Raw genomic sequence first — 13,145 nt, 5'->3', positions numbered from 1 at the left:
CTACAGGTGAAGGTGAAGAACCTTTTCCTGATATGCAGCCTAAACCTCCCCTGACTCAGCTTCATGTCGTTTCCTTGAGTCTTGTCCCTTTCTTTTGGATTAAAAAGGTGTTTGCAGTTGTATCTACACAAAGTGTCTTTTAGTTATTAAGAAACAAGGAAAAACTGGATGAAAAATAGAGACAGCAAGTTGTTTTGTGCATTGAAACAATATGACTTGGGTTCTTGTGAGTTTGATATTGCAGTATTTCAAAGCAAAGTGTTTTTGGATTATGCTTTAGAATATGAAACAAGAAAAAATATACTGGGTATATGTTGACAAGGATTTATCCAGCCCTTCGTCTTCTTTCTCCAACAGTGGCCACAAGCAGCTGCTCTCAGAAAAGCTGGTATGTGAAGGCACGTGATATTTTCTTCAATGCTCTCCCAGTCCATCACTTTGAAACTCAAGGGATCACCTGAAATTCTTGTTACCTGTTTATTTATTAACTCCCAAAGGATCACTTGTGCAATCCGATTTGGCTGAGTTTGTAGTTTTACACCTCCATCTTCTACTTGAGCCATTCACTGTGTCTTTTAACCTGCTTAGTTTGAAAGTGCTTTTGTTTCAAAGCTGTCTTTTTTTAGTTTACACTTAAAGATCTGAAGTAGTCCATGGTCTTTGACTAACAGACAGGTTTCATCTCTCTTCCGAATCTTTACAAGATACTAGAGCGTGTAGCATGTGTGGAGAAATGATGCACCCTCCTAGGCAACACTGGCTTATCTAAAAGAGCAATTGCAAACAAATCCTTTTCTGATAGTAGATACACCTTATGAGCTGAGACAGTGCTAGGGCAGAGTTAAACACTTGTAAAAATTTTTAAAAAATTATTTTATCATTTTGTCATAACAACAGTGTACCAACAGGCTAATTATGAGACAATAAAGAGGGTTTCTTTGGTAGAGTGAATTATGTTACAGTATAAACTGACTATTAATGTTTCTCAAGTGCCATAGATTCACCTTCATTTCTTTTTCACTTCCCGTTTTCTGAAGAAAAAAATTAGAATTTATTCTTCTTCTGTCTGAAAAACTCTATAAGAAAGTATAAGAGTATCTCTTCAGACTTGTATAATGTAATTCTCATGGTTTTATGAATATATCATAGTTTCAGTTGTAATTTCCCCTCTTTGAACAGTTTTATGTGACAACAAGTCATCGTAAGTCATCTTTTTGGTTTGATTACAGCAGTAATCTGGGGACCATAGCAACATGTTTTGCTTGTGATGTATGCCAGTGGCAAATAGAGGTCTAGTCACCATTTCCTTACATGGTGAGAAATTGTATTTTTAAAAGGGAAGAAGAAAAAGACAGTTTGTGTAATACTTCCAGAAATAGTAAGAAACATCTTACTTAAATTATTTGTACAACAGCTTCGTTGTGCATACACATCATACCAAAAACCTGAATGTAATGGTTACTTTCCTTGTACAGTATAAGAATTGTTGGCATCTTTTGCAGGTGCTTGGAAAAATACAGCTTTTATACAGTGATAAAAATATTTTGCTGTGTATCTTAGTAGTTGCATCAATTGAAATCAGAACGTCTAAAGTGCTTAATGAAACTCCAGCATCCTAATAATTTACTGTGGAATTTTTAATAGTCACACAGCTTTCATGAAATCAAACCCCCATCATTGGTAGAGTTTCTGAATTAAAGACATATCTGAAAGGAGAGGAGATTGATATGATTTTCTACATTTTGATGAAATGTTACTGTGTTGTAGTCAGTTAAGTATTATGAAAAATTAGAAAGCTGGCTTAGATTGCTTTGGTATTGTAAAAGTGAAAGAAAATTTTGTTGTCTGGTCAAAGCTCTTCTGCTTAGACAAGGCAGTACAAAGCTGCCAAACATTACTTGTGAGCCTTGGTTAGATGTGCAGTAGTATTTGGAATACCCTGATAATGCATATTAAAGTGTGTTGGTTTTGTGTTATTGAATGGAATATGATGTGCTTTATACTTAATTTTGAGTATCTCAATTGAGGTGAGTGGGTAAGAATGGAGGGCATGAGTGATGAACCTGAATTCACAGTAAAAGCTACCTACTTTAATAGCTTTCCAGTGTCAATTACTGGCAAACCCCATGATGTGGCTTCCCCTGAGAGAAGGTTTGCAAAGGGTAAAAGCACTTTTTGGTCCTTGCTTAAGCAATTAATTGCAGAGGAAAAAGTCTTTGCAGTATGTGTGATTGCCTGGTGTAGTGACTGAAGCTTTTTCATGACCAATGAAATCCTAAATCCTACTAAATCCTTACTCTGAGTATATCTCCTTAGTCTTTTTTTTTTTTTTTAAACTCTGTTTCCCTAATGCTTCATGCCCTGCTTTCCCATACAGCCCCTAAAGACCTTTCAGGGCTCCTAAGTGTTACCTGGGCTGAAGGCACTATGCAGCTCTCTGCCAGTTGCCTATTTGACTGGCTTTCAGGTTGAAGCTCATGCTGAAGCCTTTTGCCAACTTTAGACCCTTCTCATCTGTGCAGACAGTGATTTTCGTGAAACTCACAGAAGCTTTAATTTTCTAACTCTGTTGCTTGGACTAGTTAGTATTGACAACTGTAATAAAAAAATTATTACTGAGGAGCAGATGGACAGACGACATGATCACTTCCACCATGTGCATGTGAATATGTAAACTTAATAGCCTGCCCATGAGTGCAGGACAAAAGCAAACCCCATAGTTGTCCTTTTCTGGCAGCACTAAACTCAAACTGATGGTTCCGATCAAAATACCTGCCAAAATCTACAGATAAATTATTTAATAACTGGCATAATTTCACGGGGGGAACAACTCAAACAATGGCAGCTGTGGGTTGTTTTCAATATTGTTGGGTATGCATACAGTGATGCAAGAGTCATACATAGTTGATATCAGTGAATGGAACAACAGCCTTATTTATTGCAGAGATTGGTACAGGGATTTGTTGATTTCCATGGTGGCAGCAATTATTTCATTTATGTTGCTATTTTTCTCTATTCATTTAAGCAACAAATGATCAAAATCTGCCTGCCTCATGCATTTGTTGGGACAGTTCGAAAATGACCCTTTCCTTGTGTTTGTGCTACATTCTCCTAATGCCACAGTCATGAATCTCGTTCCTCAGGACAACAGTGTGTAAAATTATTGTAAACACTTAACTGTGTGAGGTTTAATTAATGCCAGAAGCCTTCAATAAACATCGGTTGCAATTTGGGATGTGCTGAGTTAATGATTCCTGCACTCTGCCTAATGCACGTGCTGTTAAATCTGTGTGCCAAGTGACTGCTGCTGACATTAATCACATCCCACCGATGTCCCTGCGTGCACAGAGGGAATGGAAACCACAATCCAACAGACATATTTCACGGGCAGCACACTTAAACATCTTCACTTAGAGGCCTAAAGGACATGGTAGCATTTCACATGGTAGGGGAGAGAAACATAACAAAAAATTAACGAATACTTTTGATACTTTTGAAAATTAATAAAATAACTTCCCCAAGCACAGCTTTATATTTATATTTAAATGTGTTGCAGAGTCATCTGTTAGTTAATGCTGTAATTTTATGTTGTATTTGTTTAACCAGAGAGTTTTTGCTTTGATGAATGCTGATAGTCACAAAAAAAAGAAAAATATGGAAAAATAACCCCAACCCTTCCAAACAAATGTTTTGGACAGACTGTGAAATGCTGTTTGTGTACCCTTGCAGAACCTGTCAGAGTTTAAAAACATGTACACCATGAAAGGGATAAATGTGGTAGCTGTGAAGAAGAATAAAGGAAGAGAAAAACCTGAAGTTGTAAACTGTGGTTTCTTTCTTTACCAGACTTGATAGGTCTGTGTTCATTTACATGGTCACCACAACTCTGCCAGCTGAACCATGAGCACACTAACTAGAGGTGACGTTGTGGAAGTGTATTTTATTGAAAGCAGAAGCGCATAAGGAATAATCTGTCTACTCCGTTTTGTCCTTCTCTAGGTTCTTAGAGTTTATTCTTGCTAGACTATGAGAAAAGTGCTATACCCATGAGACAAATGCTTGGATTAAATATGTTTTATATCCTTGTTTAAGGGGTAGGATGGAGATTTTCAAACTTGAAGTAGTTTCTGAAATACTTGAAAGTTAGTTTGCAAGGAATTTATTTAGAGACTTTATGTCTCATCCTCATTTTCAGCTAGTAAACGTGAGAAAAGCAGAACTTAAATGGGGTAAATCCTGTTTATTCCTGATGACCAAGTACTTTACAGCTTATGGGTCAACACTTGGTTTGTACAAAAACAGTAACCAGTTTCGTATCTTAAGTGGGGCTATTAAATACTGTTCAGTTAAGTAAATGAGAAAATGAGAGCTCTAATTGAAGAGAATTTCACTGTTTTATGTGTGATGTCCATTTAGATAAAAATGCTCAAGCACTGTGAATGAATGGTGTGCAAGTTGGATATTTGAGCGTAAATGTGTAGTAATTTAGTACTGTGCCGAGTGCTCGTCACTGTTGTGCACTCTGAAAAGGTAACTGAGCCCAGAAATTTCTATCTTAAGTGACTGTGTTGAAATTTAATGGTGTGAGGAAGACTGCTTTTCCAGGATATGAGATTTAGGCTATGGATTTATGCAGCACTGCATAACTCAGGTGATTTCACACATGACCTTAACAAATAAATCACATATTTTCTGTTTTTCTTCAAATATTTGTGGGATGATCAAGTCAATATTGCTAAGGTGGTTCTTGTTTTTTTCTGTTGTAAGGCTTAGTGTCCCAGTATCACAATTTCTGAGTTATCAGAACTGGGATAATACTGACTCCTAGTCAGTATATATGGGTTGAGAGAGATAAAATTTTGTCTTAGATGAGCTACTCTAAGACTTACTAATATCTGCTTGGATGACTGGATGCAACCATGACATAAATTAAAACTAGCAACAGTGCTTATTAAAAGTTCAAAACTGCTTGTAGAGATAACTTCTGCATAAATTACTATGCTTGATGTGTCAGCCTTGTGAAGGGTCATGACTGCACTAGTACTTGTTTTTTCTTTCCTTTCAAGAACCACTTTTCTCAAGTTGTGGTTTTTGTTTTTTTTTCTTCGTGTTTCAAGATTGTCATCACTTGTTATGACCATATTATTCACAGAGTGTGACCCTGTACAATTTTTATTGTATTGCATTATTCAAAGCCTGCATATCAGGGCCATATGTGAATGTGTGATCCTTGATTTTTTTTTTTTTATTTATTTTTATTTTAGAGATGTGATTATTAGAAAAAGTTCCTCTATACTTCTAGTGACGTGTTTACTTACACTTATGTCTAAAATCAACCATGGAAAATGTAATCAGTAAGGATATGTCTACTTGTTATTTATCTTTACTAAATGAGTGAATGATAAAAAAAACCAGTAACCAGGTGTTGCTTTAAAATATAAATTATAAATTGTAACTCCTCCTGAAAAATCTAATATTTTCATTTCTGTTGATGTAATAGATAAAACAGGAAATACTTAATCAAAATTTGTTGTTAAAAAATTCTCCTGATCCAAGGAACTCAATGCGTGTAGCCTAAACAGGTATCTGCCACTATTTAATGCTATATTTTAAAGCATCTTCTTAAGATGCGTTAAATGCTTTTATTTTTTAAAAATAAATTCAAAAACTCAGGTATATTTGCAAAATCCTTATCCTGAAATTCTGGGGTCATCACATGTCCCTGTAAAAATTTGTTTTATTTTTAAAACATACAGAACTGGTAATGGCAATATTTATGATACAGCATGGTCCAGTCACATAAATGAGTCAGAAGATACAATTTTTAAGACTCTTTTCTTGTCTCTGACATTTGTCAGCTCAGTGGACTAGGAGATTCATTTTTTTGTGTGTTTTCTGTTTCTGATTAGATAGACCGTGCTCTTAAAGCTTGGAGGTGTCTGGTATTGGTTAAGTCATACAGCACTCAGAAAAACAGAAGAGTTTTTTACCTTGTGGGGCTTGGGTATGGAAAAATTAGGAAAATAATTGAGATTATAAGCATTTCAAAACTTAAAAAAAAATAGTAATCCTCTCTGGTTAGGATTTAGTAAAACTTTTCAGTACTGTGACTAAGATTGGCTGGCATGTCTACAGCAGGACTTGTAACTCTGTGTGAGATTTTAAACTTTACTAAATACTGTTGATCTTCAAAGAGCTATTGTGAAGTGACTATTTTTAGAAACTGTGGGTTTTTTCATTAAATGCATTTTGACTTGGCAATAACTAATTATTTAAGTATTGCAAACTGCTTGGAGACAGGCTTTTCTTAACCTATCTTGATTCACACTTAGATATTGTGTTCTAATAGAAATCAAACCAGAAGGTATGCTGTCTTTCATTCCAGATGCCGTGCTTTGCCTATGCATAGAACTTAGCCTTGTGTTTTACAAAAAATTATAATGTAACAAGTGAAAAACTCTTTTGGTTTATGTGAGTCCTATGTAAAAACTATGAACTGTTCACTGAAATTCCATGTTGTTTTGGTGTCTGTCGTTTACATTGATTTAACAGAACTGTAACCCTCAATGAAACTTGTATTTGTGCATATTCGGGTGCATTCCCACCAAGTTTTCCCTTGTTTTTCCTGATCTGTGGGCTCGTCTCCTTGAAGCTGATCATACCCATTTACCACTGTGATTCCAGAGTAATGCCTTGAAATTTGTTGTGCTCTTGAGTACCTTAGTTCTCAATACATTTATGTGTTGAGTGTTGAACCAAGCTGTAGCTGTTTTCTCATCTTGCTCTGAAGAGACAGCTTGGCTTTTTGCTGGGCTTCACAAAGCATTTTGAAGTGTGATGTGATTCAGCTGTACCGCAGCTGATCACTAGAACTGTGCTGTTATGTTTTCTTCCCAAACTGAGATTCAAACCAATAGGGACTCAATTTCTATGGAAATAGCTGTCATAAAATCAATTCTGTAGCTCATTGTAGTCTGTAAATTAGGTAAAATAGATGGTGAAAAGCAGGATTTTTTCTGTTTGTTATCCCCTTGCTCTCACTGCCTAACTGCTGCTGTTGATTAAGTTTAATCCCAAAGCACATCAAAATTAAAAGACTTTGCATTTTTATAAGTCTTCTGAAGAACAGCTTTTTCCCCCCGGTTCTGTGGTGAACATAAGTTGCCATTCACAGTGGGGTAAATGCCTGAAGCAAGGGAAACAATGGCTTGTAAGTTGTAAATCTGACCGCAGTGTTTATGACAGTAGTAGGCTGTTTTGGATATATGCTAAGAGAAAATATAAAAAAAACCACGTTTGTCTTCATACAGTTGTACAATAATCTGTACAGACAATAGGAGAGGTTTAGTCTTTTGAGTATTTAGAGATTTGCAGGCTAAAAGTTTACTTACAAGATTTTTCATTTTAATTCGAAGTAAGAATAAAGGTGAAATAGCTAGAAGGTGAACAGGAAAAAAAAAAAAAACCAAACACAACAAACCACCCTTTAATATGCTATCAGCTAGACAAAATAAATTCCTTAGGGGTGAAAGCCACAGCTGTACTGGCCAGTAGGCTTCTGTTTCCTCCAAAGCAGCTGGAAAGTATATTTTGCTCTCCAATTTAGTATGACCATTCAAGGTGATTTTCAAGCATTTTCTTTTTGGAATTTGCAGTTAAACAAAGCACCACAAGTGGTCACCATGCTGTTACAGGTAAGAAAATGGGTGAGAGAATAGTCACAAAAAACAACTTTGACCTATTCACAGTCAAAGCTATGAAAATTGTTTCAGTACTCTTCTGTTCAGAGAAGGAAAATTATAGAAAGCCAGTCTCATGTTTCAAGATGATTAACCTATATTGATTCCCTAAAAATAAAGTCTGGTAGTAACTGACTTGACTTCTTTTCTATTATCTGTCTTTCAGTGATGAAGACTAAGGCCTTTCCTCACTATTTTATCTTATATTTCACATTTCTACTTTAATATTTTTACTTGGATGTTATCAGCTGATGTCTGTTACCTTCCTATTTCAGCACCTTTTGGTGATATATTACAAGCATAGTAATAAAATAGTAAGTATTCAAACAACTGCACTCTTGTAGTAGAGGTAGTTTGAGATATAAACTACATGTGTACTTATTCCAGTGTGAAGAGATAGATAGGAGCATGATCTTTATTGGTCATGATCTAATGCTTTTCACTAAGGCTGTTGAAATACTAGAGTCAGTAATCTCAATAATTTAAGCAACTGCAAATGGTTGAGAAAATGTCCTTCCACGTAGTTTTTTATCTCTCTCTAATCCCAACACATTCACACTCTCATACACGCACATGTGCATTTGAGAGGGAGGGGTGCAATGAATGTTGCTGGCAATGTTGCTATTAAAATTGCCAACTGCTCTTGTCTTTTCGCTAATTAGGATGAACCCAGAGAGTAAAAGTTTTTCGTGCTTTTATCCATGTCACCTGGAAATGTACTTCCATGCTATTTATTTTAATAAGAAAGAATAACAACACACAGAATGGTACGAAAATATGTTCATTTATAATCCATCTTTAAAAGTCCTAAAAATATTTTTTTAAATAAATTATTTGGTCCCTTTGTGGTCTTTAGAGAGGCAAAGGTACTTATTTTGTTTATGCTGTAAAGAAAAAGGATAAGGAAGAATCTATTTGCAGTCTATTTATTACATAATATCTTAGAGAGAAGCTTACTCAAATACGCACAGAGAAAGGGCAGAAAGCAGGAGGATGACAGCTGAACCTTCTGTGATTCTATGAAATCTCTCAAAAAAAATTGTGGCGTTAAGGAATCACCTTATACTGTGTTTTGACTTTCTCAAAATCCTTACTTTGTAACACAGACTTATGAAATAGCTTTTGTGAGCTTTTTGCTGGTTGGGGAGAAGATAATAGAGTGCAGCATTTGAAGTTAGTGGTATGAAGACTGGGTCACATGTGGGAAAAGCCACTAATTATTCAAGTTCATCAGGAAGCTCCTGGAAGAAGGCAACTTTGGTGTTTTAAAATGGCAAGAAGGTCTCAAGGAAGTTTAGAGACTTAAAAAATCTTGAAAAATTGCTTTAAAATGTTACTCTATAATAGTGACTGTCTCTAGGAGTAATGATGTGAGGGCAGTAGAATACTACTGTGGAAATATATGTCCAGGCAACTTCTTTGTTATGAATGAATGTTAACATGTGCTATGTGGCTTGTAAAGGTTATTCATTTTCTGTTTAGCTGTAATTAAGAAAAAGGAAGAGGTTTTTAGTTCCAAATGTATGTTTTCAGTATCTGGGCACCTGGAAATTTTCAGTCTTTTCCATTTGTATTACTTAGCTTACTAAAAAGTAAATAAAAAGTATTGCCACATAATGTGGAGTCAGAACTTCGATGTATTAAAATTGGATCTTGCTACACGTACGTAGTGAAATGAGCAGCTCAGGGAAAGAGGTGGATTTTGTTATTCCATCTTTTCTAGATTTCCCAATTAGTTAGTTGCCTTAATGAATGTTTTGACTTCCTTTGGTTTTTTTTCCCCCATGTCTTCAAAGCATATATTTGCGACTCCTCAGAGAAAGAACGCAAATGTTAAATTTGATCAGATAGGCGTTTTCATCTTAGTATTGGTCCAATCATAATGTTACTTGAACATCCAGTGCCTTAAGTATCTATGTTTGTAACTAGAAGATTCATGGAGCTTCTGAGCAGTAAAATGTGATTAAATAATAGAGTAAATGTATAATAATATCTGTTTTTTTAAACATGTTAAAATGCTCTGGGCACTGCACTAGTAAATTCAAACCTTGAGAAGATGAAACTTTTCTGTCAGAAGTTAGATCATCTTTTCTATGAATTCAATTTTAACTCTAATTACATCAGCAAATTGGCACACAAGTGTCTTATACAAGTGAAGAGATCAGTCTTAATTCTGTTTCCCCCCCACCCCTTGTTTGAAAGGTTCAAATACTGGAGATAAGGGTTACTTAGGTGTTGACATCTTCCTATTGTTTACGTAATGTAGTAATGTACATATATTGCCTTGAAACAAATAACAGGAGAACTTGAGAGTCAATTGACTTAAAATTCAATTTAAACAAATTCTATTTTATTGTAATACATACCTGTCTGGAACATTAAAATGCACTTTTGTAGATCTTGAGGAATTTGAGTCCAAGATAATTATTTTGTATGGATACAACTGAAATATAAAACCGTATCAGGAGGTAGTAAAACACAAATCAGTACAGTAAAGGACTTTACTAATTCTCCTTCTCCTCCTGTGTGCCTTTTCCTGCTTAACCCCACATATTTACAGTTGTTTCATCATATGCTTTCTCCTGGAACCTAAAATCGTATACGTACAGGCATAATGGTGTCAAAACAACCAGACATATTTGCTCAAGCCTGTCCCAGAGATTCCATGCCACACTTGCAAAAATGATTGAGGTACAGAGGAACAAGGATGGGAAAAGCAGAAACCAATACAATACCTAAGAAACATTTAGGCTTTGCTAACACATTTGCATCAGGGGAGGAGGAAGTCATCTCAGCATTGAGATCTGTGGTGGAGTTTGCATATTTCTTAATGTTTCTTAAAAGAAAAAAAAAAATGTGTTGGAAGGGGTGCTGGTGTTCTCAAGGGTTCCTGTAGCAACTCAGTGCTTTGTATCTATATTTTCTGTGCTCTATATCTGTATCATGGTTCAATGACCTTCTTCTTGTGGGCCCAGCTGTACTTCATAATCGAACTGTCTGAGTCCACCCTCTGTTTAAGGGAAAGATACATTTATAAAAGGATATAATAGTAAGGAAATCAACCTCCCAGTGAGAATAGTGCCATAATAAATCTATTTCTTAACAGCTGTCCATGCATGACTTGTGAATTTCTCTGGATATTTGTAGCTATAAAGCCCAGTGAGGAAAAACATGACTCACCTATGCAATGTTATTTTGTTTTACAGGAAAAGGCTCAGTGCTTTCAGAAGGCTCTTGCTTCCCAAGCAGATAAATCCACGCAGACCGAACTTGTATGCCATGATGTAAGTAGCTGTATCAAACAGTATTTTTTTATCATCTTTGTGGGTGTTTAGACTTCTGTCAGCTGGTTTGCCTCTGCCGCTGTTGTGTCCATGCATTGATTTGGTGATACTAAAATACCTTCGGAAACATGAGGAGATAATTACTACTACCTGCTATCACACCAATACCCTGCTAATTTTAGGCTTTACAAAGAGCTGAGGAATAGCATGAATCAATGTGGAGGGTGTGTATTAGTGGATTGTAATTTTTTTTTTTTCAGTATTCATTTGCACATTTACTGACACTTTAATTAGGTTATTATGTTTATCATCATATGCTGTCCCAACAAGTTTTGAGTTTTGCGAGATAATGGAGTAAGTACAATTTTGCCAAGTGATGTTAAAATTCTGCTTCCTGAAGAGCGTCTGTCAGAATTTCTCCTAGAACGTGAATTCATAGTATGTAACCTCATGCAAGAAGGTAGTCAAGGAAGATTCCTTAATTGTAGAAATATTTTTCTCCCAGTTTTTCTAACTACAAGTATTCTATCTGTGGGATGTTGCTTGAATATGTGCAAGAGATTCACTTGTTCACATGAGCCTCTTGAATAATCTTTGATTAAGAATGCCATTATGTGGAATATTTTGCACAGTTCTGTTCTGTGATTTTAGCAGTCTAACAGTAATTCTTACCAAAGACTGTTCTGCAAAATAAGGCTATGGTTGTGCATTGGTACATATTAACATGCCGATTCAAGTTTATGAAGAAGATGGTGGATAGTTTTCTGAAAATGGAAACATAAAAATTTCATGTTCTAATCTGAAAAGTTTTTGACCCAAAGTACACTTCAGTGTTTTGTTTTTTATTTTCAGATTCTTTTAAGCTGATTAAAACCAGGAGTAGTAACATTTCTTTTTAAATGAAATACATTGAACAAAAACTGTAGTTATTCTTCTTACGTGTATTGCTAAACAGTTGTGGTTTGTTGTTGTTTTTTTTTTACTTTTGAGTTTTTTCTTATTTAGGGCAGATAAATCAGTACTTTGCTCAGGGTTCCTATCTGCTCTGATTTAATGTTTTTGGTTTGCTGAATATGAACTGTTATGCTCTACTGTGTCTGTGAAATAATGTCTGGTGGAATTTATTAAAACTGAGGTGTGTATATATTACTGGTGAAAATAACATAATATTCGAAAATAATTAAAAATGTTTTCATATGTTGCATTTATGCATATATCCATTTCTTCTGTGAATAATTATCCTGAACATCTGCTTTCTCATATCTTCAATGGTAAAGTATTCCATTGAAAATGTCAATAAGCAATATGTAAGGTTTGGGGGGGGTGGGTTATGTTAGTTTATTTGGTTTTGTTTTGATTTGTTTTTTTAACAGGTATGACTTCTGCGTTTGGTTGGTCTCTCCCAAATCAAATATATGGTACTCATGCCTGGAGAGATTCATTCTGTTAGCAGATGATATCTTTTTCCCTTTTTCCCAGTCTGTGTTCCCTTGGAGTTTGAGGGAGGAGGTGTTCTATCAGTAAAATAAAAAATTAAATTAGAACTCTCTCTCCCAAACAGGTACAGGCTTCTGACTGGGATCTGAGTATTAAACATAATAATAACAACAATAAGTCAAATGAATCCTTTTCTTTAGCAGCATTTTCTTCAACATTAGCAGAATGCATATTTCAAACTTCCCTGGTTAAAATGTCTCTACCTTGTCATGGTTGCAATAATATATTTTTTTATATAGGGTGTTGCAATGCAAGAACAAAAGGAAATGTGGAATGTTTTTCTATGGAACGACGCCTCACCTCTATTTACATCTGGTACAGAGTACTTGTGCAAATTCCATTTCAGGGAATTGATTGCAGAGAAATTGGAATTAATATACAGGAATAAGACAAGACTGCTAGCATCACCATGAAGGGAACTGAGTAAAGAAGAATGTGCAAATAAATAGAATAAACACTCTTTGTAATATTGTTAAAACTTTTTGCTCTTATTTTTTGGATTGTGCAGCTTTTCTTCAGAGGATAGCGATTAATGATCAGTTCAACTGTGTTTCTGTGGAAACTAAGTGGCAATTAGATTTGTAGTCTTTGCTTTTGTATGAGATTTTAAAGATCAAGTTGTAAC

General features: G+C 35.2%; 1 protein-coding gene across 1 annotated transcript in view; it reads left to right on the top strand.

The window, feature by feature from the left end:
* Positions 1–13,145, top strand: part of CCSER1 (coiled-coil serine rich protein 1) — a 337,000-nt gene that overhangs the window by 318,204 nt on the left and 5,651 nt on the right. The window contains exon 8 of the mRNA XM_027897604.1: positions 10,946–11,023. Within this exon, the coding sequence (XP_027753405.1) occupies positions 10,946–11,023 (78 nt within the window). The remainder of the gene's footprint in view (positions 1–10,945; positions 11,024–13,145) is intronic.

Source organism: Empidonax traillii, unplaced genomic scaffold (assembly GCF_003031625.1).
Source record: "Empidonax traillii isolate 1590-97213 ecotype Southwest subspecies unplaced genomic scaffold, ASM303162v1 scaffold552:size469881, whole genome shotgun sequence".
NCBI lineage: Eukaryota > Metazoa > Chordata > Aves > Passeriformes > Tyrannidae > Empidonax > Empidonax traillii.
Note: the sequence above shows the minus strand (reverse complement) of the source record. Positions and strands in the feature narration are given on the sequence as shown.